At 44.5% G+C, this 26,569-nt stretch overlaps 2 protein-coding genes across 5 annotated transcripts in view; one reads left to right on the plus strand and one right to left on the minus strand.

Annotated features, from left to right (window-relative positions):
* Window positions 1-26,569, minus strand: part of si:ch211-126c2.4 (mucin-2) — a 62,398-nt gene that overhangs the window by 22,731 nt on the left and 13,098 nt on the right. For 3 of the 4 annotated variants that reach the window (XM_063189664.1, XM_063189663.1, XM_063189661.1), the window contains exon 9: window positions 22,772-22,986. The exons of the other annotated variant lie outside the window; for it this stretch is intronic. In XM_063189664.1, the coding sequence (XP_063045734.1) occupies window positions 22,974-22,986 (13 nt within the window). In that variant the 3' untranslated portion in view covers window positions 22,772-22,973. Of the gene's footprint in view, window positions 1-22,771; window positions 22,987-26,569 lie in introns of those variants that run through there. 4 annotated transcript variants of the gene reach the window in all.
* On the plus strand, window positions 10,770-18,205 carry lpar4 (lysophosphatidic acid receptor 4). The gene is made up of 2 exons (XM_063190538.1): window positions 10,770-11,212; window positions 15,816-18,205. The coding sequence occupies exon 2, from the start codon at window positions 16,027-16,029 to the stop codon at window positions 17,086-17,088; it is 1,062 nt and encodes a 353-aa protein (XP_063046608.1). The 5' UTR covers window positions 10,770-11,212; window positions 15,816-16,026; the 3' UTR covers window positions 17,089-18,205.

Raw genomic sequence — 26,569 nt, forward strand, 5'->3', positions numbered from 1 at the left:
GGTGAGTTAGAATTCATAATAATAATAATAACAATAATAATAATAATAATAATAATAATAATAATAATAATTGTATTTGTATAGCACTGTGTCATACAAGGCATGTAACTCAAAGTGCTTAACAAATGGGAAAAACATCATTGTTAGAGATGGATTTAAAAGGAGAGGTATAGAGGAGAGGCAGAAATAGCAGGAAGGCAGAGGAAGAAGAGATAGACAGAGATTGTAGAGTCATAAGGCCAACGTAGGTTAGGACCAGGATTCCTAGATGCGTAAGGTCCATAGTGGCTGGGCCTATCATAAGTCATAGATAGTCACACAGAGATTGGGCGCTCAGGTGCGGCCCCTGGTGGCATCAGGGGTGAGGAAAAACTCCCTTTCGCTTGAATCATAGTTTGTAGGGGGGAAAAAAAGCTCAGTGAGGTCTGAGAAAAAAAAACCCTATAGTCAGGAAGAAACCTCAGGCAGAGACCAGCGGCCACCTAGGGGAGCCCCCTGCCAGGGCTGGTTGTGAGCAGTAAGGGCGCTGCGGCAGCTGGGACACTATGACGCCTTGGCAGCTAGGAGTTGGCAAGGATGAAGAGGTGGGTCTTCAGCTGCTTTAAACTGTTGACTGCTGAATTAAGCAGATATGATATTCTAATTATATGGCCAGAACCTGTATATCCCCCCCCCTCTCTTTTTTTAAAAGGGGGCTTAGTAGGGTTGGAAAACGACCCAGGCCCGACTCAAACCCAGGTCCCCATGGGCATGCAAGCCACATGCATGGGTAATGCGCCACTTCACCCCTCGCACCAAATGTGTCTCTAGGCACAGCCCAGGTGAAGGCAGTGAAGAGAGAAGAAGGGAAGAAATTGAGAAGGAGTCGTCGGTGAAGGAGTAGGAGGGAGGGAGAGATAGCAGACCGTGTCCAGGAATGCTGACATGAGGCAAAGCTTCCCAGCTGCACACGGCTGGCTGGCCATGGTCCATGCCGATGTTGTTTTAAGTGTGTCTCATTGCGGCACTTCCTTTGCTGCATTTGACCTTTGACCTGGGCATCTCGAGTGGCCTCAGGCAGCCTAACGGTTCTCGGCCTCAGCTGTTGCTCTTCAAAACGTGTCACAGGGGTGATGATGGGAAAGGGGAGCAGTGAGGAGATCGCTCTTTATGATCCGTTGCCTGAAATCGCCTGCCACCATATGCAGCTTTGGACATAGACATAAATACTCACACGCACACACAAATGTGCACACACACAGACACATATGTATGCATGCACCACATGAAAAAACAAATATTTTCAAGTGACCACCCTTACACTGCTTGGTAAACATAGTATATAATTCATCCATACAAATACTGACGACATTGAGTAAAATATCCATGAAGTATACCAGCTCAAACAAATCCATATTAAGGTACTGCTATGCAAAAATCTGCATTTTGAGCTTCGTTGTAGAACTAAGAATTGAACTACAGTGAGTAAAAGAAATTGTGCAGTAACTGAGTCCCCTATCCAGGACGCTAAGGCATTTCAACAGAGGTTTAAGCCTCTTGTGGTGGCTGATAAACCATTCATTCCTCTAAATCTCAAACGACTTTAAAAAAGGCCACTAAAGGAAAACAGAAAAAAATCAGTGGAGTGTAAAATTGTATGTGGGTGGTTGACGTGACGCCTTGTTTTTTTCGTAACGTTGGTTAAAAACCTACAAAACTGTTATTTTTCCTTTAAAAAACAAATGTCAATGAAAGAAAATGTGGTACATTATGTTTCATATTAGTCTTAGATGAGAAGAAACATTTTTGTTAAGATTTATGTAAAGGTTTATATGTCAAATATCCTGCGGTGTGACTAACATTAATGAAACCTGGAATATAATATATATATATAAATTAACCAACAACATTTTGAATAATGTATGAAGCATTTGGCATGATTGCTTAAATCTTAACTTTATATTAAGATATGTGAATGTGAAAAAAACTCAAGGCAGTAATATTAACTACAAGTTCAATTTCGTAACACAAATTGCGTCCTGTGGGGTGTATGTCAATGTTTGTGAATGGGCAGCTGCAAGGCCAACTACAAGGGTCTTAAAGACTGGCTCCTAACCAGTCAGTACCTCAGTTATTGGAGAGTGCTGTGGAAGTTTAAGGTGACTATTAACCTCTTAATATGTCTTCATATTGTAATGTTTCTGTCACGCAATGCTTAGGTTCATTTTATGGTGTCCTGTGGTGTGACTGCTCTTATAGAAGGGGAAAAAGTGTTTTTATAAATGAAAACACATATTAAGATTAAACACAATATCATTATCAAGTTACCGTGAGCTCAGATGTCAGTCATGTATACAAAAGGCAGAGTAACGCAGTGAATTTCTTGTAGTGTGACTTCATTTTCCTGCGGTGTGACATGCCTATGCAATGTGTTGATGCAGGACACATTTTCCCAAAAATGGCAAAAATAAGGTGAAATTCAGGGGCGGAGTGGCCCACCTTTTCCCACCGGGAGAATTTTCCCCTTGGCGGCCCTCTTTAAAAAAAACAAACAAACAAACAAAAAAAAGCGAACATGGTTTCCTAACCAAAAAGACAAAAGCCACGAAATCTGCAGTCGTACTACATGTGAACATTAGTGTAGTCAAAATATCAACCTGAATTGGAGAATTTAGCCTACACCTTGATGAAATGCACAGCCAGTGGTGTAGTCTAAAACGCAGGTATACGCACCCATTTCAAAATGTCAGGGATTGCAGTATACCCACTTAAAATGGATTGATCCATTATTTACAATAGCACAAATATATACAGTACACATACAAAAATGCTCAAATATACAGTATACCCACTTCAAAAAGTAGACTACACCACTGGAGCCATCATCACAGTCCAAAGCATTCATAGGCCTACTAGGTTAGGCTACATCACGCTACTGTTCCATGCAAATGTGCACTCCACTGTCATTTTGACAGTTTGAAATTGAAATATCGTTTAAGGAAGACGGATGAGCATGGGCACAAAGTTTTGAGTGTGGGGATTTTTAGAAGAGTAGGCTTACAAAATATAGTATAGTAGCCTATAGTTTACAAAAAGTCTGTCTACATTGTGCAATAAACCCACCATGCAGCAAATAAGCCAAACCTAGCTACTTCAAAGCACAACCATAAGTCAACAAAATGTATAACCAAACGGTGTAGGCCTACCTTAAAACGCTGTCTTCGTCGCAGAAAATGTCTTTGTTTCTTGCAATTACATTTTAATCCACAGTTTAAGCTACACACCCAGCACTGCTCACATCAGAATCTTGTGTGGTAATTATTTTGTTCCATTTCTTCAGACATTACATAGGCTACATCCTAAATGTGCTATATATAAATATATGTATGATATACCATTATTTCGACTGTAAGGAGATATACCTCTAGTTCTAACAAACCAATGCCATCAAAACATGTACAACGTGTTTTCCTGCTTAGCTGCAGTTCACCTCCTTACCACTTGGTGGAGTCTGTTCGTAACCCAAGTCAATAGAGTTCTTCAGTAACGCGGAAGCATGTAGTAGATTGTAGTCTTTCATGTTAGCATTTAAGGACGTCCTGGTTCCTATCGGCTTCCGGCCTCCATAGGGAATGAATAGGGGTAAATTTCAAATAAGCTCCGAGTGCAAGCACGCGCTTAGCGAACCCCCGCAAACTGTCGAGGGTGTTAAAAATAGGCTGTAGGTATGACATGGTTGATCATTTTGTGTCAAACTTCGACATAAATACGATGTTGCGTCCATATGCTAAACCCGGAAGCTTTTGGCGACTACAGAAACGGCGCCAGTATCTAACGGCATGTACGTGCGGAAGGTTGTACCCATGGCAACCAAAGGAAAGTATGTAGTTCGGAAGTTTTAATGATCAGAAAGGGGTTAGCAATATTGAATTATAATCGTCATGATTCAACATGTGAATACACCAACATGATGATACGATCCGTTCCACTAATGAGAAAGGGATGCGGGGACACGCTAATGTTCGTTGTTGCCGTGCAACTTATATTTTTGCCAAACCTGAATCTCTATGGCGTTTTGCAATGTAAAAAATCGCCAGGGAACCGGTAGTCCAAACGCCGCATACAAGTTGACGTCAACGCTGAAGAGCTCTATTACCACAGAACAAGTGAATCTGGAGTGGCACACTGTAAACTGTAACAGTCATGTGGAAATCGGAAATTAAATCACAACTTACTAATATTTCCATTCCTTGGTAACCAATCTAAATGTCACAGGTTCTTGAAATACTGAAAACGAAACTATGTTACTAAGATCTAGTAAACTTCCGCGATCTACGGTGTATGAATATTATCAGTAGAGAAGGGGTGTGGCCAATTTACTGTTTGACACCGTCACTGAGGTGTTGCGGTCGGGTAAACGGTATATATACTCTCCAGTCAACTACTAATTGAATAAGGATTGACTTGCAGCTAGTTCACACTAACTTTGTCGCTGAGCCAGCTGAGAATATAATGCGGCCGAGCACTTTGGGGCCGGCTGAGAATATAACAGGGCCGCAGTCATACATTTCGCGGCCGCGGCCCACCGGGACAAGTCCCCGATCTCCCGATGGCCACTCCGCGCCTGGTGAAATTCCACAGACCACTGAGTACTTCATTTTTTTCATTTTCCCCCCCCAATTTTTTCCATCTATTTTTCTGGAATTGGAAAAACTTTTTTTTTTGCGTTACGCCCTTAAACGTCAACCACCCATGTACAGTACAGTACAGTTCGAGTTTTCAAGACGATATAGAAAGGAATAGCTATTCTGTAGCTAAATCATAGTAAAGATGGGGTGTCTCAATGGTCAAAATGCACTTCCACGCTCACAACTTCAATGTTCAATGAAGTTGTGAGCGTGAAAGTGCATTTTGAACCACGATGCGGTGCCGCATAAGCAGACTTGGAAACAGCTTCTTTCCACAAGCTATCAGACTCAGCAATACACTGAGGAAAACCACATGAACATTCCAAGGACACTGGAGAACATTCCATGAACATTTCTTTCACCATGCCACTTTACTTTTTGCACCTTGCATACAGCATCTACACTACTTCACATTACCTGTATGACCACTGATCATGATTCTGCTGCTCTGTGTGTGTGTGTGTGTGTGTGTGTGTGTGTAAAACCATGCATCAGTAAATTCATGCTTGTTTGTTTTTACTGGAGTGTGTGCGTGTGCGATTATTGTCAATGTCCTATTTGTATATGCTTAGTTTAACTGCACATTGTAGACGGGTCAAACACAATTTCAATCTTCTGTGCTAACCCTGTTACATAGATTTTTGACAATGAAGTACACTTGACTGACTTGACAATATATAGAATTGCAGGTGGACACACCTTATCTGAAATTCTTCAAAACCTTTGACCTGAGAAGAAAAGAATGTTGTTCTCCATATTTCTTTCTGTGGTTTTGACTAAACATGTTTACTGAAAGACTTCTCCTCATTACACCGTTGTGCATCCAAAAGCATGCGAGTGGTTGCAGTCTTGAATAGATATCGTGTATTCTGTAGGCAAATTATACTGGTAATGTGGGCTCGAAAATGTTCATTGAAGTTGTGAAAGTGCAATTGTGTTTTGACTAAACAGCGTTTACTGGATGGCTCTTCCATGTTGCTGGCTTGTGTACTCCAAAGCTTACGAGTGGCTGCAGTCTTGCAGAAGGGAACACGGACAATATAAATCACCTCATGAGATGTGGCCAGGGACAAAAGAGGAGAACCTCGGGCCCCAATACTCCCCCATATCCACCTCCGACTCCCACATTTTAGCCATCGCTCCATCCCTCCTCTCCTCTCCTCCTTCCCCTGAGGAATTTCTGTCTTTCAAAGGAGCAGGAGGAAGAGTAGAGGAGGAGGAAGAGTAGTAGTAGGAGGGCTGAGCATGTGGAAAAGGATTAGCTTGTGGGAGCCAATGTTTTTGCTACTTGACAGAAACAACATCACGGAAAGGCAATTTTGAGAGTAGTTAACACCCACGTCAGTCGTGCTAAAACCGGCCTCAAATAATATCTAGACTACTACTTACATCCCCCACCCCCAGAAAATGGCGATCCAGTGCAAGTGTTGTGTGTATCTGTACAATATGCATCTCTCTCCATCATTAATCAGCTAGGAGGTGGGGGTCATTGGTCATTGATCCCTGATGAAAATTCTGATAACCCACTACTCTAAGCGCAGTTCCTGGCAAACAAGATGGGCACTACTGAGTCTTGTTATCAGTGTCTAAAGAGGTATGTAAAACACCTAGACCATGCTTCTGTGCAGGCCACCCAGAGTCTTCAAGCGGATAGGGATTGTAGATGAAGGGTTTCGATGCAAAACGGTGTATCCACCATTTTTGTCTTTTGCATTTTAATATTGGAAAAGAATGTTCAGAAGTCCCATCATGTATGTGTGCATCCTTCAGTCTTCAAATGTTTACAAGAATGGAAGGGCCGGAAGGAGGGGAATTTTCTTCTGTCTCTACTGTAAGAATCCATTTAGGAGGGAGATTGTTTTTCCCTGCATGCTACAGACAATGATCCTAAAAGTCAGCATGAAATCAAATATTGTACTGTGTTGTGCTAAACACGGTCACAATCATAATGGTCAGGGGTGATTTGCATATTGCAGTCACCCACACCCACACCGACACACAGAAACACCCACACCCACGCAGACACACAGAAACACCCACACACACCCACACACACCCACGCAGACACACACACACACACTCACACACACATACACACACACACACACACACACACACCCACACACACCCACAGAAACACCCACACACACCCACGCAGACACACACACACACACTCACACACACAGTTCCGACCACAATCCTGCTGTAAACCATTGTGAATGCAACACCTGACTACAAGCTTTTAAACTCGGTGCTTTGTCTGCCTTTCAAGATAATCCCTGACCAAGGGGCATTCCACTGGGGAGGGCTATGTGTGCATGCACGTGTGTTTGTGCTTCAGTCATGTGTATTTATCAGTGTACCTCTCTGTGTGTGCCTTTGAGTGAGTAAATGAGCGAATGAATGAGCGAATGAATGAGCGAATGAATGAGCGAATGAATGAGCGAATGAATGAGCGAATGAATGAATGAATGAGCGAATGAATGAATGAATGAATGAGCGAATGAATGAATGAATGAGCGAATGAGCGAATGAATGAATGAATGAATGAATGAATGAGCGAATGAATGAATGAATGAGCGAATGAATGAATGAATGAATGAGCGAATGAGCGAATTAATGAATGAATGAATGAATGAATGAAAGTGTATGAGTAATGACTTGGGAGTGTCTGCCTCCATGTGAATTTGTATGTGCTTGATTTCTCTCCCTCTGTCTCACTGTACAGGTCAGCTGTGTAGGTATGCTGTGTCTGTAGGTGTGTCTATATTTAAGTCCTGTGTGAGTGTGTGTGTCTTCTGCTCGTTTGTATTTACATGACCGTTCCGAAGCCCAGCTGTGGTGATATTGATCTGCGCTGGTCGGCAGGCTGTGGGGGCCTCCATGCCTACTGCCTAAGTCCCCCCCCTCCCCCCGATCCCTGCAGCTGACCTCCCGTTAGTCCCTTGACCTTCGCACCGCTCTGGAGCTTTAGCCCACAGCACAAGAGAAGCCCGGCGGTTCGCCATAGCACCCCAGGCTCTATTCTGTGCAATGACTTGTAATTGTGGCAACTGGTGTGTGTGTGTGTGTGTGTGTGCTGTTTCGTCGAGTGCATGCTTGGGAAGGTCTACATGAGATTGCACTATAGGCTTGTCTCAGTGTCTGAGAGTCTTTTGGCTTTTTCCCCCTTACACCCTCACTTGCCCATGTTCATGCTTTTTATGGCAGAGTGAAGACTATACGCGTTTTCGTTTGTTTGTTTGTTTTTGTTTTGTGTTACAAGTACAAAATCTCTACACTTCTTTGGTCGAGAGATTGGCCACATTACAAAATGGTGTGTCATTACAAGATTGAGGATGTTGTTCTTGTCCGTCATCACAGTAAAATGACAGCAAAATGACCCACCACTTTCTATCACAATATTATACTACCATTACTGGCTGTGGCAAGATGACAGGGTTCCGCCTTGCCCCCCCAAAAAAAATTACTTGGAGAAACCACTTGTCTGACATTTGTAATGAGGTGGTACTTTTACTACTCACAGATCTGAAAACACAGTTGAAATTAAAGAATCAATGTCGACGAGTGAGTCCATGCGAGCAGCAATTGTTGTCTGAAACTACTGTCACGTTTCACTTATTTTTCCCCACTCCACTACGTTTAAACTTTGACTATGTCACATCTGTGAAAATCCCTTGATCCTGATTGGTTCTAACGGCATGGTGGGAGCATTGAGCATCTGAAGATCCTCTAGATTCTAGAAATTCTAGAGTCTAGAAACTCATATAAACTCACAAAGCTGAGTGGAAATACACAAGGGTCTTGTGAGAAGCAGGTCAATACTACCATGATTGAAGTAGATGGTTGAAGGATGACAATGGATTAGTCATAAACAACGGAATGGCAGTGAGAGCAAAATGATCCAACGATCCTCCAACACAAAAGGTATATATTAATTAACATTATTGAATCAAGCACACACATGCAAGCACACAAACACACACACACAGAGACGCACACAAACACACTGGAAAAAGCAACAGTGAATTTAACAGTCGAGTTAGGACGCAGACAATGTTTAGCTCCATGTGCCCGCAGCCCATTTCAACCTGTCTGTTCTCAGCATGGCATCGCAAGGCCAGCATCATGACATCCTGTGTCAGGATATGTACTTTTTTATTACACCCCACAAAACAAAATACCTCACTGACACCATATGAGCGGCCGCGGCGGTGGCTATTTGTGCTGCCATTGTTCTGTCCTCCTCAATATATGACCTATATGATTACAAGAAGTGGGCAGAGACGAGCTCTTCAGTCTTTAGCGTTATTATTCCAGAGGGAGGAAGATGAGAGGGGAGTTTACGGCACGGGGGCCCCCGCCGTCTCTCTCGAGCGTATTTCAACCAGCGCGCACGCTTTGACAGCGCCGCTGGTCTGACACTACAAGCAGAGACAAAAACAAGGCAGCGACCTCGAGCATAGAGAACAATGACAGAGACGGAGCAAGACAGAGAAGCGTCTCCCACGGGTCTGCTATGGCACATATCCGCCCTGGCAATACTCACTCACACACACACACACACGTCAGATATAGCAACTCCGCACGCAAAACCACGCCTGGCACTCAAGGACCCCCTACTGCCTCTTGATGAGGAGAGAGAGAGAGAGAGAGGAGGGGGTGGAAGGAGAGGGGGAAGAATGGGAAGGGAGAAAACGGGCAGAGGCTTTAAAGAGGATGGATGTGAAGAGAGGTGACATTGGGGACACTGAAGAAGAAATGAGAGAAAGACAACAGGGGACACTAAAAAAAGGGTGGAGTAGAGATAAGACCTATGGGCAAGAGGGAGGAAATTAGAGAAAAGAGGACAAGAAGCAACAAATCTGGGACCAAGAAGAAGAAAAATGAAGGAGGGGAGAAAATAAAAACATGTACAAAAGACTAGAGAAGAAAAGAGAAGAGAAGTGGATAGAAAGGATGAGGGGGAAAGATTTAGGTGTGAGGTGAGGACACAAACAAAGAAGGGACATGACTGGTTGAGAGGAGCAGAAAAGCTCTGTGTATGGGAGGGGGGGGGTGAAGAGATGTGGATGGATGACAACATGAGGCGTTTGCGGGTAGGGGTGTGGAGAGTGGGGGGTTTGAGTTGAGGAGCAGAGAGCAACGGAAGGGTTTGTTTTCAGAGTGGGCAGCTGAGAGGTCCAGACACGAGCAGGATGTCCTGTCTTCTCTTCTGCTATTGTCCAGCGCACACACACACACACACACACACACACACACACACACACACACACACACACACACACACACACACACACTACTGGATTCCGCACAATAGAAATGGCTCTAAAGTGCAGCGTGAGACTATATATAGACTCCTTTTGATAAGGCTAAGACATTAAGACTGTAATTAGGCTACAGGCTACTGTACCAAATGTGCTGCCACATATTGAAGGCCTGGCTGTAAAATCGTACCATCACAACATGTAGGCCTACTGTAGATCTATGCAGGAATAATCTAAAGGATATTTGTCAACAATTATTTTATCCATAGCTTACTACAATCCCTACATCAGGGGCAAAAAAATCACTTGCTAATTACTAAATCAAATTAGAAAAACAAAAACTTTCTCTTATAAACAGACAATCGATCTTGCGCAACTTTTATTCAGACAAACAATCTACAGCAGCCTATCTTGTACAAAAACCCATAGGTCTATGCTCTCCATATTCTTTGGTTTACCTGTTAATTCTCATCACTTATTATTTAATTAGCTAACACGCTCATCATAATAACCCATCTTAATAACCATGTATGCATGACAATGAGGCAAACATATTGTTAGGCCCATTCTTCTCATCATTATTATTTCCATAATTAGCCTATTTCTATAATTTCCAAAACTAATTTTGACGAAGTTTTCTTTGTCAATGTTATCTGGCTCCACAACAGCGTGGTATTTCTCCCTGAGCAATACCTCCCAGTCCCTCCCAGACCTTGATCCATCAACTTCCCAGTTTAACTACCGATGACACCACTCGGAGCGCGCGACCCCTCCCGCTGCACTCCCCAACGATCCCCCATTCACGCTGCCTGCTCGCGCCCCTCCTCTCCAGCCATGCGAGGTGCTATTGTTTCGTTTCCTGCGACCGTTCGAGTCCACCCGAGTCTGCGCTACTACTCACACACGTAAATGCACGCCTCTGCACCCGGTAGGCAGCACGGGACCGGTCACTGTACGTCGCCGCTGGCGCGGTTTTATGTGAAGTGGCACACGGGGATTTCGGATCTGTGACCTGCTCAGCACAAGATTTCTACATGCGTCTCAAGGCAAGGAGCGCGTTTGCTGCGTCTGACACTGGCATGTGTTAGAAGAACAAGTTCAACGTTTTGTTAGATGGATCTGTTAGGATAACGGGACAAAAACAACGGGCAATTTCTAAGATGTACAACCTGTTGCTTTGTTTCTGGCGGTAGATTGTCCTGCGCGAGGAGCACTGTGGCATCACTTGATGAAGCCTCGGTGCTGTTGACAACTTCAGTGTGGTGCACTGCCAACGAGGTGAGACCATCATAACGACAACTTTATTTTCTCTCTCTGTCATTTAATATATTACGCTGCTGAGTTATTGTTTTTGTTTGTTTGTTTAAGTTTCGCTTGTTCAAAACGCAATTATTTGATTGAGCATAAAATGTGGGCGGTTTGTTGTAGCTACAGCCCATGGTAGTCTCGTGTCGGATAGCCTGCTAAGGACAGTAAATGTAGGCATCTGTGTGCTCTGCTGAGAGAAAGCGACAGCTGAAGTGCAGACCTGATGTTGGAATTTGATCTTTAGGTTCATAGGGATTAAGTCCACAATATTAACTTCCCCTTCCTATAGAATAAGTTTATTGTTGTGTTGTGGCGTTTTAACATGCAGCTGCTGTTTGAAGGGCAGTTCTCACGACATGGCCTGCTGTCTGTAGCTCCACTTGCAGCCTGTGACAGACGCCAGTTCACGCCAGTGGCCTGGCCAACAAACAGAAGCCTGATGTTTGTCCTGAATGCTGCCTGTGTTATCAACCCTTACACAGAGTTAGCAGTGGACCCACTTTGGGACGCAGGCGGACGTCAACTTTCTTATTTAGTTGGCATAGCTTGGGTGAAAAACATAGATCTGCATTGTCAAGGAATGTGAGGCTGCAACGGCAGCTGTCCATTTTCTGGCTTTCACTGAATTAACCCCATGTTGGGGAGATTTTTGTGCAATATATTTCCCAGTAGAATACCGGTATGTCAGATATGTCAGGATGTAATATCAAAGTTATAACACATTAAGTTGTGCCTTGAGAGCTTCATTGTGGACAGGACAGCAGGTTACGCTACAGGGGACGATATAATCTGTGACTGCAAGTAGTTGCACTGTACAAGAAGCTTTTTGTGCAGAAAATAACTGTTAGAGCTGAGCAGTTTGACAAGGCTAGCTGGCAGAAAAACTGAGTGACCATGGAAACCAAGTGCAAGAGAAATGAGACCCCCAACTAACACCCCAATAACACAGAGAAACACACACACACACACACACACACACACACACACACACACACACACACACACACACACACACACACACACACACACACACACACACACACACACACACACACACACACACACACACACACACATTGCTGGCTGCTCACATGAAACTCAATTTTATGAGAGTACACACGCACACAATGACAATTTTGACAGAAAAAGTCATGGTCTGTGATGAGACCATTATTGATGGCATTGTAACCTTGCAAAAGAGGAAGGGATGGTGGAGAAACTGTGCAATCAGTGATTTAGAGAGAGAGAGAGAGAGAGAGAGAGAGAGAGAGAGAGAGAGAGAGAGAGAGAGAGAGTTGGTACAAGCGCAGTATTGTGAGTTTACTGTGTAGTGAGCGGATGGCACAGAGCTGGCTTTGTGAGGGCGGTGGGTGAATACGCTGTAAAGATGTCATTTCTCAGCCTGCAACCCCTAACTTCCTCTATCCCCCCCATCCTCCCTGGCCCACCCCCCTTTATGGACACTCTGAGGGACACAACCATCAGAGTTGCTGTCCCCACCATAGACATGTGGACATACATTTACTAGGAAACTAGGAATCTACCTTCTTTCAGACAAAAGTCTGCCCAACTGTTTAATTCCATGGTGTACCAAAAAAAAAATCCAAAGTGGAAAACTAAATAAACAAGGCCACAATCACAAGGGTCACCATGTTTAGAAACCGCAAGAGAGATCAAAGACAACTTGGTCTGGAGTCCATGAGTCAGTTCCTCAGACTGTGAGAACCACTGTCCTCCTGGTCCTACTCCTCTGCCCTCCCCGGTGACCCTGGCCTGGACAAGTTATGTAATGTGTGCGCAACAGGCAAATGACGGGTTCTCTGCACGCAACTCACTTCTAATTAATCGTGCCATTTCATCACACTACATTACACTTTCCTGACTCTTTTTTTTATCGAAAGCGACTTAGTTATTTACAGGGTATATTGGTTATAGTCCCTAGAGCAATGTGGGGTTAGGTGCCTTGCTCAAGGGCACTTCAGCCCTTATAGGAGGACTGGTAAGGGTGGGATTTGAACCTGAAACCCTCTGATATTAAGTCCACCTGCCTAACTCCTAGGCTACGGCTGCCCAAGTAACAGACCTGGCAGAGAACAGAGAACAGACTAGGCACCTCACTGCCTACACACGACAAACATGCCATTACATTAAATTTACACTTAGCTGATATTTAATCCAAAGCAATTTACATATATGTAGGCAGAGATAATATTGGTTACAGCCGTCTTTGGATCAATGTGAGGTTCGGTGACTTGCTCTACGGCACCTCAGCCATGGGGATGACATGGGACTCGAACCTGCAACCTCTTGACTCCAAGTTCAACTCCCCAACCGTTTCTCCATGACTGCATGTGCACGAACAGTAGTCAGTAGTAGGACGTAAGGTGCAAGGATGCCGCAAGCCCCCAGGAGGAGTCTGGTGCCCCAATATAGAAGCAGCCTGCTGGATGCCAACAGACCCAGCACCCTGTACAGATAAGCAAGTGCTATAAGAGGGGCATGGGGGGTGGGAGGAAGAGGAGGGTTGCAGGTTTCAACAGTGAGCTAGTGATTCATATTCAAACTTTTTATGTTACTAGTTGAGCATGCGGAAATTAACAGAGCTTTGCCTTCTTTTCTGTTTCTCACTTACCGAAAGGCAGAGGGCACAAGGCCCTTTATTCAGTACTGATTTGGAGCTAGAAGCCCCAAAAGACTCACACCAAAAAAGACTTTGTCTCACACAAAGTGCAGTACTGATCAACATTGTAATGGCTAAGAAAGCCCAGTCTAACATGCTTTTCAGCAATAGGAAGAAGTAAGAGGATTTAGTCACAATACAAGCGATGTTTTATAGAGTACACTGTACTGCGCCTGTACACTTTAAAATCTCAGTTTTGGAAAAATTCATCAGTACTGCCTTTTGACTTCATAGGGCAGAGTTGTTGAGAGTTGTGACATTGATTCTGTAGTTTTAACGGCATCTGCAAATCTTTCAGAGTAGCTAAAGTAGCAGCTTATTAAAAATCTTGTGCAAGGATTTTTAAAAATAAAACCACGCTTAAGGAGACCTACGTCTATGGCCAGGCAGATCCCATCCGTCTGGCGAGAGTCAGGTTACAGAGTTGTGACAAGCTTATGGAAAAAAGAGTGCATGTCCCTAGTGAAACAATGGAGAGGACTAGAAAGGCAGAATGAGAGAGGGGGCTCTGCCTGTGGCATTAGAGAGGAACATCGTGGGCTGAATGGGAGGAAGAAAGGGGGTTTCAGCAAGCTACTCTGAGCAACGCCATTGTCAGCTACCCACACACATACACACACACGGGCCCTCCATTTGTTTTTGAGGGGGCCAAACAAGAAAACAAGCGGGTGAAACAACAGAAGCGCCTGTGAGTCGGGTGGGCTGTGCGGGGTCACGTCACATGATGCACTGCTGCTGCGGCTATACCAGCGGGTCCCATGTAGGCTAATGGTGTGCCATGAATGCAGCGGAGAGGCGGACTGATTCTCTCCTTCCCTCACAACCCCACCCATCCAACCCCGGGTGAAAGATCAGCCGTCTCCGGGGGAGGCTGGAGGCCTGACTTATGTGCCCATAGCATGGCATGTCCTTGCATGTTAAGTGTCTCTGCACTGTGAGCAGCAGTAGTCTCTTGTCATTAGCAATGGGCTAATAGACTAATGACAGGCCTGGAAAGGTTTAGCGCACACTGTAAGCTACACTTCTCTCCCATGGGAAACAGTGAGTTGGTCAATGGACAGGTCTGGGTTCCCATTCATGCCATGAGTGGGGAGAAAGGGCTGAAATGCCAGGAAAGGGAAGAGGCAAGTGATGTTCGGCACAGTAGGGAGAAGGGTCCTCATGGACCTCGATCATCAAACCAGAATCTTTGATCAAACTCGCCGAGCATTTAGTGGAGTTAAAAATTCAGGATAAAAATCAGGAGGGTGGAGAATAACAAGCATATTATTTACTTTGTATTTGATCTCTCATTGTTAGTTCACTTTTTATGCTGAAATGTTATTGTAACAATTATATTGTAATTTAAAACGCATTCGCTTACTCTGGGCATACAACTATCTGTTATGAATGAAACTAATTTAGTGTCATTAATACTGTCTGGTAATTAAGCTTACATATAATAATAAAAAAACAATTCATTTTTTACACATTTGTCAAGGATATTTCAAACAAGTGTTTCTAAAAAAAAAGTTATTTTTGGCGGGAATTGGGAACAGGTAAGCATTTGTTACAGGAAAGCTAGAAAGAGGAAAGAAATGAGAAAAAAACTGCTGATGCAAGTTCATGGATTTCCTGAACAGAGGGCCTGATTTGGAAGATAGGGTGTCAAAACAACGTGTGTCTCAGGTGGACATAAATACTTGATGCTATAAACAGTATGGGTGGGGAAGTGCACTGAAGTGAGCTGTCAAACAAAGCCACACAAATCACTGGAAAAATGCCAGCAGTGTTCTGTCCACCTATTCATCCTGCACATACTAACTCCGGGCTTTTGTTCTCTCTCTCTCTCTTTTTCTCTGTCCCCCTCCCCTCCCCTCTCCTCACACTCTGTCTCTTTCTCTCTCTCTGCAGGAAACGAGAACTGGCCCGAGTGCTGTTGTCGCAGGACAAAGACTTGCCCTTGTAACTCCCAGAATCCCCTTCTGACTGGGCAGCCATGACAAGGAGAAAGCGCCTGTGCATCCAAAGCGTTTGCTGACAGACCTGAAGGTCGGGACTCTTTAAGAGGAGCCTCTGGAGTGCTTTACGAGCAAAAAAAAACCAAAACAACAAAGTCGTCACCATGGCGAGCTTGGTGTTGAACGAGACAGGGGTGGAGGAGTGTGGCATTGACGACTCCTTCAAGTACAACCTCTACGGCGTGGTGTACAGTGTGGCCTTCGTGCTGGGCCTGGTGACCAATTGCGCCTCGCTCTTCGTCTTCTGCTGCCGCATGAAGTTGCGCAACGAGACCACCCTCTTCATGACAAACTTAGCACTATCGGACTTAGTCTTTGTCTTCACGCTGCCTTTCAAGATCTTCTACAACGTCAACCGACACTGGCCTTTCGGGGACTGGCTTTGCAAGATCTCCGGCGGGGCCTTCATCACCAATATCTACGGCAGCATGCTCTTCCTCACCTGCATCAGCGTGGACCGCTTCTTGGCCATCGTCTACCCGTTCCGCTCGCGCTCGGTGCGCTCCCGCCGCAACGCCGCCCTGGTCTGCGCGGCCATCTGGCTGCTCATCCTTGGCGGCGGCATGTCCGTGACCTTCTTCTCCGCCACCAACCGGGCCAAGAGCAGCACCACGTGCTTCGAGGGCTTCTCCAAGAGCACGTGGAAGACGTACCTGTCCAAGATCACTATCTTCATTGAGGTGGTGGGCTTCCTCATCCCGCTCTTCATCAACCTGGCGTGCTCTTCCATGGTGCTGCGGACGCTCCGCAAGCCTGCCACGCTGTGCCAGATAGGCACCAACAAGGAGCGCGTGCTGCGCATGATCGTGGTGCATCTGGCCATCTTCATCATCTGCTTCGTGCCCTACAACTCTGTCCTCTTTGTCTACGCCATGGTGCGCACCCAGGCGCTGGTCAACTGCTGGCTGACCAGGCTCGCGCGCACCCTCTACCCCATCACCTTGTGCATGGCCACCCTCAATTGCTGCTTTGACCCTGTGGTCTACTACTTCACCTCCGAGTCCTTCCAGAAGTCGTTGACCACAGGGAAGGGCCCGGTGCGGCCTGAGAACGTGCCCCGCAGCGAGGCACCCCTTCCCGGGAAGGAGACAGTGGACACGGAGGGTCTGGAGGCGCACAGGCTGGCCAGCAATGGGAAAGAGCAGGTGTCTGAGACTCAGTTCTGATCTAATCAGAAGAAAATAGGCTACAGGGAAACTTCAAAAAAAAAAGAAAAAAAAAAAAGAAAACTGGAAACAGAAAGTGTCTGGGGTTTGTATAATATTGTGTTGGAGTTTGGACCCAATGCTGGTTAAAAAGAATTGAGAAATTAAAAGAGATTAAAGGAGGATGTGGAATAGTTGAACAGAACACTGGATTTATAAGGATTCCTTCTGCGGAAAGGCCTAAGTCGATTGGATTATGTTAAGCACCAGGAAACGACTGGAATTTGTTTGTTCGATTGGACGTGTTATGGAGACATGGAACAAGGAAGGACCCCATAGAGCCCATTGCCTTCTCTTTTGTAAACATTCTTGTCGTCTTGTGACTCATACACAGTATTATTATCAGGGGTCTGTACAGTGTTGATAATATGTGAATTGGAAAGCTGACTGTATAAATGTGTCCGATAGTTCTTTTGTGTTAATTTTTAAATAATGCAACTCTGGGTCAAAAGTCTCATGACGGCTATTGAATCGCCTAACATTCTTCAGGAGACAAAACCTCTCTCTCATTACCACAAGAGAAGTGGGGCTGTGGTACTGTGCTGTGGCACAGTATTTGCATTTTGTCATTGTAATCAGTTATGTTTTCCTCTTAACAGTGTTACTACTGCCAATATTACTTTTAGTTTGACGCACATAGGAAATGCTTTCTTACCATTTGAGTGTAAAGCACAGGAAAACAAGATGGACAAACGCACATAAATGCACTGGATTACAAGTATATCATTTGTGGTGTATTTTCTAATGAAGCTTGGTATAAAAAAATATATTTTTAATGTAGTTCTGAAAAAAAAACGGTCCTCTTTATAACATAAAAATGGCACTTTTATATGTGGAGATTGTGTTTCAAGTGAAAAGCGTTCTAATGTAGTATCAAATGGGAGCCAATTAAACCCACACTTAAGAAAAACAAGTGCATTGTTACAGTGGGTCTGCTTTTTGGTTTTGGTGAGAATAACTGAGAAAATCCCTCATCAGGTATAGGGCAAAGTCCTGTCCCCTCTGCAACCCCAGTTTCTGCAGAGAGCACTAAAAAAAGACATAGTGGGCTGAGACTAAAAATGACACATCACAGACTGTACGAAACATGAAAGCTTCTGCCGAGACAATCGGCTGCTGTGCAGCTATCTGGCTAGTCATAACAAAAGTGTCTAATGTCCAGACGAGAAGACGAACTGAGGAAGTCTCACGTTCGCAGCAGACGAGACAGATGGCGTGGTGCGAGCAACAGGAGATGCCCGAGGCCCCTGTGTCCTGGACTGCGCAGCTACTGTACTGTATGCACGAGCGCCTAATTGCACTGCTGACTGAGCTACTGGCCTCTCTTATGAATTAAGGAACAACCAGAGCACTAACATGCCACAGGGGGAGGGGTAGATAGGGAGAGAGAGAAAGAGAGAGACAGAAACACATAATGATGATTTTTCATGTGGTATATGTAGGTGATTGACATGGGCGGTGGAAAGGACCACATATGCAAAGGAGGAGGAGTATAGACACTGAGAAAGTGCACATAATGATGAATCGGCACATTGCTATGCAAGTGACTTGTAAATGACTTAATGCATGGTCTGAATGAGAGAAAGAGTGGGATACAGTGAATGGGAGAGAGGGAGAGAGCAATAGAACAGACTTATGCAAAGCGGACTTTGGATGGAAGGAGGAGAGAACTTGGGAGCAGGGGCTGGGGGGGCAAGGGGCTTATTATGGGCCACTGTAAAGAGGCATTGTCTGGGGCTGAATGAATGGTCTTTAGCTTAATCACAACCAGGTCCTAAGAGCGGCCTTAATTCTCCCAGATATGTTGTTATGGGTCCTTTTGGCACGTAGCAGTCATTAGATTAGCTGCCGGATTCCAATAGGAAACCTTTCTCTCCCTCTCTCTCTACTGTTTTGAAACGAGACACACGACATTAGGAGCTTAGGCCCTGTGCCTGCAGCAAGAGAGGCACGAGGACGTTTGCAGGCACAACATTATGTGCTGTTTGTCTGGGCAAAATGAGATTTGCTTGGATGAGGGGGAACACAAACTTTGGCCTGGGAGGCCCTATTCACATGCCGAGTCTGAGGTTTTACAGTGGGGTAATTACAGTTTGAATATCGAACCATCTATTGGAACTAGCTTTGGCAGGTCCGATGTGGGACCATTGAATTGCATTGCATGACATACTGACTGTTATCCTGTGAATAAGGTACATTCAGCGAGGGGGGCAAGCGCTATTCAGACATACCTCTATTCTGACATCCGACATGCCGTACGGTTAGGGTCAGGGTTAGGGTAACTGCATGCACTCAATGTAGAAATGTAGCACTAACCACAGACAGCAGATTTCGGTGGGAAAGGTGCCGGTATTCAGACAATAAACATCAATGTCTGTCTGAATGGCACCATGTCTGAATAGCGCCATGTAACCACTGAGCGATGTGGGATTAGATGCCATGGATTTAAGTGCAGGAGGGTTCTGACTACCACTGTAAAAAACCTGCACGCCTTTCAGATGTCATTTGTTGCCAGAACCCAGTTGAATCTTTTTAGTCATAACCACAGTATGATACAGGGCATCCCCATCATTGTTAAGTAGGCGTTCAATTCAACTCATTTCAAGTGTAATAGAAATTACAGACACCCTACCCTACAAGACCTGCAACAGAGACTGAGTAAATGCAGCCAAACATGCTAAAAGAATTGCACGTGATTTGCGATGGCAGCAATGCCTGGACCAGAATGGATGTCAGTTTGACAACAGGTGGAGAAACAAAACAATAGAGTAGTGTCAGTAAGTTCTATTGCACAGCCCATTATGAAATATCACCATTGTTAGGAAACACCTACTGTACTTAATCATTTAAAGTGTGCATATATTTCAGATTATAATGTGAGCTGGGAGGAACAGATTGTTTTTGAAAGATATGATTGTTCTTGGCAGCTGTGTTTTTTTGAGACCAATGAAGGCTACTGCTCTGGCACAAGCAGACAGAAGCAGGCTGGGGTTTATCGTGTTGAATAGTATCACCAGTACAGTATCACATGACCTGTTTATGTGTGTGTATGTTTTTGTAACTCTATATGTCTGTATATGTGTAAGCATGCATTAGTATGTATGGCTGTGTATGTGTGTGAACATGCATGGTGAATGTGAGTGGCAGAAGCATCTGTGTGAGGGGGAGGCAGGCGATGAGCTGAAAGGACCATTAAGGACGAAGAGAGAGACAAAGAGAGATAACAAGTAGGAGAAGTGCTAGAGGGAAGGTGTGTGTGTGTGTGTGTGTGTGAGTGAGTGAGTGAGTGAGTGAGTGAGTGAGTGAGTGAGTGAGTGAGTGAGTGAGTGAGTGAGTGAGTGAGTGAGTGAGTGAGTGAGTGAGTGAGAGTGTGAGTGAGTGAGTGAGAGGAGCAGACAAGAAGTAGACAAGGACAGAGAAGAGGAGCATTGAATCATCATTGATCATTGCTGCTCCCAGAACTGAAGAACTAAGATGGTGATCGGGAATGAACTAGAGAGTGAGACAAACAAGAGATGAAAGACAGGAGAAGACAAGGTGCAGTGGAGAGTGAAATTGGAAACAAGGCTAACCGATCATTGCAAAAAATGACACACAACAAAAGACACACAAAAAAACATAGTGGGAATGTTTAAAGGAACAAGGGGCAAGGTTGAGATTGTGGTCGACAAACTTTTGTTTGTGTTGTGCGTTTTGGGAATCAGCAGCAGCTCCTGGACAGGAAGTATCCCGCCACTGGATCAGGGGTCAGGGATGGGGGGGGGAGGGGAGGCGGGTGACGATGGGAACACAGGCAAAGGGGCTGTGACCTGATTCTCGCCTCGGGCTCCCTCCGAGCCAAAGGTCACCGAAAACTGCGCTGCCATAGACGCCGCACAGAAATACACCCCTGTCTAAATTTGTCCACCAAACAGCCATGCGCTATTAATAATTATATATATATTTTAAATCAGTCGTTGGTTTGTGTGTGCGTGTTCATGTGTACTTGTAATGGTATGGTTGTGTGAAATTGGAACACTTGAGAAAATGTGGCTGTAACCCACTAACTTATCCATGCTTCTTCTCGGTGGTTGTCGTCAGTGGTAAAACTATTGTAAAAGTGCAAAACCACGTCTTTATTGAGAGGTTAATGATTGTTTTAGGAGTTAATGGTAGGTCCTCACAAGGATAGTCGTGTGTGTGTGTGTGTGTGTGTGTGTGTGTGTGTGTGTGTGTGTGTGTGTGTGTGTGTGTGTGTGTGTGTGTGTGTGTGTGTGTGTGTGCGCGCGCGCATGCGTGTGTGTGCGTGCATCTGTGCCCTGTTAACGGAGCCCTCTGCACTCGTCTGTTCGGGTTGTCTTCCTAGCTGTCGTCTAACTTTAGACATTTAGTCATTTCCTGGTTGCTGGGGTTGTGTGCGCTTTAGGGTATAATTGACTGATATAATACTGGCTACTTAGCAACAGACACAAAATATATTAAGACAACACAATGTTAGGATCATATAGAATATGCAATAGCATATTGCAATAGCAATATTGAGACCACAGAAAAATAAAATGTTAAATAGTGTTTTTTTGTTGTTGAACAGATTGCGTTAATAATGCATTTGAGTGTTGTACCCATATCAAGTAGCATGTCCTCATCTACTTGGCCAAATATGTTTTAATTTTTGAAAGTGTAGAGTATTTCAGTTTCTGTAGTGTTGGGTAAGTGTTACTGTTGACCATGAGATATTGTCGATTTAACTGTTGCAGTATGTTAACCGGAATGTGCATTTTTGAGCAGTTGTGACAGACACAGTCCGTAAGGATGTGCCCATAATCTGACAATACGCTTACACAAAAGGACTGGGCAATATTCTGATACTATTGCAATATTAATGTTTCTGAAGAAAAATGTAGTGAAGACAGTGTCACCATATTGATATAGTATCTTTATTTAGGAAACATCTCTTCATTGTTCTGTTTAAAACATTAATATGAATTTTAAAAAAGTACCGTCTATATGCCCAAAAATATTAGGATGGACAGACGGACAGACAGACCAGCCTGATCTCCAAAAATTCCGTGCTCCTGGACACGGATGTTAAGTACACGAAATACGTGTCCAGTAGCACAGATTTTGCCAAAATTCTGTGCTCCTGGACACGGAATTGTTTTCCGTGACGGGCACACGGACGTGCTTTCTATATTAGAAAATCATTAGAAAATACACACTAAATGTTAATCCTAAACAAAATAATGCTATAGCAATTTAAGTTGTGCCTGACCAAAACATTCCCTAACCCTAACCTGTCATTAAAGACATATTTTTGAGAAATACCTTTTCCAGTTGGTTGATAGGCTATCAAATTCATAATGAATGAAAGAAAAAAAAAACAATCCCTAACCCTAACCTGTCAGCAGGACATTTTTTTTAGAACAAATATTTGAAATTCCTGAGAAAACACAAGACTGTGGAAACATAGAGCTATGGGAGTAGCCTATAGAGAGAGCACTTCTCTGTGTCCATCACGGAAAACAATTCCGTGTCCAGGAGCACGGAAAACAATTCCGTGTCCAGGAGCACAGAATTTTGGCAAAATCCGTGCTCCTGGACACGGATTTTGTGCCCTTAACATCCGTCTCTAGGAGAACGGAATTTTTGGAGATCATGTTGGACAGACAGACACACACCTCACAAAAATGAACAGATTAAAATAGATAAATGTTAATTGCTGCTTCCCCCTTCACCATGGCTGGGGCATGTGTGCATAGTGGTGTAAAGACTGGTTCCCTAAATGTCAGTCTTGATCGCTTCATCTTGGACCAGATCCTGACCGGTCAGCTAAAAGAAATATTCCCATGGGGCCGATTCTCTGCGCATCAATGGGGATGTCTGCGGAGGTTTGAATGGGACAAAATGTGAGTATGTGTCTAGCGACATGTGACTGAGATGTACTAGACCGTGCCTTTGTCCAACTGCATGAGTAAGTAACGCAAGGCCAAGGGTCATTTAGTCATCAAGGCATAATTACATAGGCTATTGTATGAAAATCAGTTACCACATATACAAGTATTTAGTGATGAGTTGTTACACAAGGTCATGCCATTATAATTCAGAAACTCTGAATTACACTTTTAAATGTGATCCAGTCTTCCATGAAGACCCCACTTTGAGTGGTGTGCCAACTGCTCAAGTCCTGTGGTTGAGTGTACACACGGATAACCCTGATCTCCACAAGATGCCAACGCGTGCTTGGTAACGTGTCTAGATATGTAAGGGATAACGGCCGACGAGGTGACCGGTTATACGAAATTAATGGCGGGGGGGCGGATTCGAACTTTGGCGACGCGAGCAGCGTTTTTTAATCCATTATTGTCTGTAAAGTTGTAGGAACCATGTTCTATCAAGATAGAATGTTGCTGTGCGGACTAGAGTTCTCAACGGGCCTGAAAATGTCAACCCTACCCGGCCCGTGGCTTTTAAAGCCCGAGCCCGATGTTACCCGACACATCACTTGGAATTATCTAACCGAACCGGTCCGAGGCCCCAAGTCGGGGGTCGAGTTTCCCCACGTTATCCTATGGAGAATGATGGGTTGCGGTGGGTCTTTAAGGGCACTTATGTGCAGTAAATTGCATAACCCACTTAAAAACCTAGTGAAAAGATATTTTCCACAATAAACACAATTCTGAAATGGGGAAACTTACGTTCTTGCTATTTAAGCAGAATCATCCACAGCGCGATTTCAATAACCGCCTCATGCTTCACGGCAACAACAATCTATCCAATATTTTGTTTTGACTTCTAAATGTAGGCTTACTACATTTCCAGAGTATCTGATTAAATGTAGGCTCTGTGAAGCTGCACCTCCCTCGTTGTTTGTTCATATGCGCAGATGAGAAGGAAAGCCTGGCTGCGCCAAACATTGTTTAAAAGTTTCATCAAATTTTGGTCGGCACACAAGGTTTTGGACATACTAATTTCTAGTGGCACCTGGGCTACGGTTGGTGCATTGATCAGCCATGTAGCAAAAAAGACAGATAGCCTAGGTGAGTGTTTCCCAACCTTTTTTGTCTTACGTACCCCCTAAGCATCTTAGTTGTGCCATGAGTACCCCCTAATTTATGTTCTATATCGCTTTCTCTGTCCTAATATGACTTCTCCATTCATTTGTTACAATAATAAACATTTTCCAAGTACCCCCTGCAGTGTGCTCGCGTACCCCTAGTGGTACACGTACCCCTGGTTGGGAAACACTGGTCTAGGTGAGAGGATGAGATCTTCCTCGGCTGGCGAGCGCTCCGCATGTGTGTGCGCGCGTTTCCTTCCCTCCCAAGACCCGACAGTTGCTTACAAGTCAATTTGAGCACGAAAACAGCAAAGACAAGGTGATATTTCATTCAAACAGGGCCTACACGCTCCAAATAAAACATTGGCTGGGGGGATTTTCAACCAGACCGCAGCGCGAGCAGACAGTCAGTGTGAAAAGCCAAGTCTACCGGAAAAATCGCCGTCTTCGCTGCCGCTCGCTTATCATCAGTGCACGAGCCATTTAAATAGTGAAGTGGCATATCGCAACAGCACATACGGATTAGCCAAATTATATGCAACAAAGTCGCCAACAAAGCGTGGATTTAACGTTTAATACGCATATGCCAACGTTGTGTGAATACGGGGAAAGGATAGCCTAATTGGAAAGCCACTGTCCTTTCCATATGTAGTAGAAGACCGCTTCGGTTTCGTTTCACCTCATGGGGAAAACATAATTTCCATGCACTGCATTTGCTGAGACTACTAAGCATAAAGTTAGCGATCAAACTAAAAATATTGGTTGTTGTCATTACAGCATTTAATAGGCTACTATGGCTGTTGTTTAAAATAGCCATTGCCAACCGTCCCTTGTATTAAGAGACAAAAGTATGGTTCCATGAGCTGACATGGGACTCAATATCCTTAAAATTGCATCTAAGAGTTTTTTTTTCCCGTTTTTATTCGTTTGCGTAATTGTAGCCAATGTAGTTTTTCTGTGCGTTCCGGGACCTCTGTCCAACTCATCATCGCTGTGATGTCATGTTTGTTTTGCGTTCCGGTACCTTGTGATTTACAAATTAAGCACTGCGCGCAACGTTGCATGCAGCAGCCTGCCAGACCTTCGTTAAGCAGGCCTACATATATTTAGATAGATAGGTCTAGCTTTACTGACCCTGCAAGGGGAAATTCGCCATGATTCACGGTAAACAGCAGAACTGATTAATTTTTTGTTTTTCACTGGGCGGAAAAGATTGAGCCCGCGGACCGAACCGACCCATATGCTTATATTTTCGACCCGAACCCGGCCCGAACTCAAGGGGCCCGTCGGGTTTGTCGGGCTGACCCGACCCGTTGAGAACTCTGGTGCGGGCGTCCAACTTGACGCGCCTAGAATCTTCGTTTGGTAGCCTGCCGACACTGTGATTATTCAATTTTCCTTTGGCCCTATACCACGGCAGGATGGAATTCTACATGCTGAATTGACATATGTCGCATCACGCGTCTATTTCCCCCTGCTGATCATCACTGGCTATCTGTCAACTTTGTGCATGAGAGAGAGAGAGAGAGAGAGAGAGAGAGAGAGAGAGAGAGAGAGAGAGAGAGAGAGAGAGAGAGAGAGAGAGACCAATTAAAAAAAGGATGTTTTCGGATCAATAACAAAGGGAAGGCGGCGGGAAATGGCCTACATTTTAAAAACCATGGTAGTGGAGCAGGTGACGAGGTGACTCGTTTCGATACAAATTAATGGCGAGGCAGGTGCTTAAAATTTTGGTACAGGGTATTTTTTTCATCTATTGCTATCTGTAAAATTGTAACCTATGAATTATGCCAACTGCAGAATAATTTAGTGTGCACGCAAGTCAGGCGCACCTCTATCGGATGCATGTTGTAGGCCTAGAACTTTTAGGGCGACTGACTTGACAACCAAATGCGATAGAACTGACGACTGGCTCTTGGCTTGACAACCAAATGCGATAGAACTAACGCCTAACTTAGTCGCACGTTTGACGCCTGACAGGTTATAGGGAATTAGTTGCAACCCCATCAGCCAATCAGAAAAGAGGATTCAGTTGCGTAGGCAAATAATGTACTATATACGTGTAGCTGAGCTGTCAGTATGGGGCGGGGTGATGAGATTTCAGCAGAGGCAGGGCAGCATGTCCCTTCTGCTATATGGGAAGCTAATTTTATTAGGTCTCTCTGCTTTCAGGGATACTGTGTGCTTGTGTTGAGCACTGCAAGAGCTTGCAATATAAACTGTGGCCTTCACTCATCTGCAGCTAGAAATTCATCCAATAAAAATGTTGAGCACAAGACCTACCACAATTAAAACGTCAGGACGCATACCATCAAAGTAACTGTAACAAATCTGAAACACAGCATTCCTGCTTTGGGTAATCTCTCAAAAGGTACAATTCAAGATGGGGCCAAAGACTTTAGGTTC

Source organism: Engraulis encrasicolus, chromosome 23, assembly GCF_034702125.1.
Source record: "Engraulis encrasicolus isolate BLACKSEA-1 chromosome 23, IST_EnEncr_1.0, whole genome shotgun sequence".
Taxonomy (NCBI): Eukaryota; Metazoa; Chordata; class Actinopteri; order Clupeiformes; family Engraulidae; genus Engraulis; species Engraulis encrasicolus.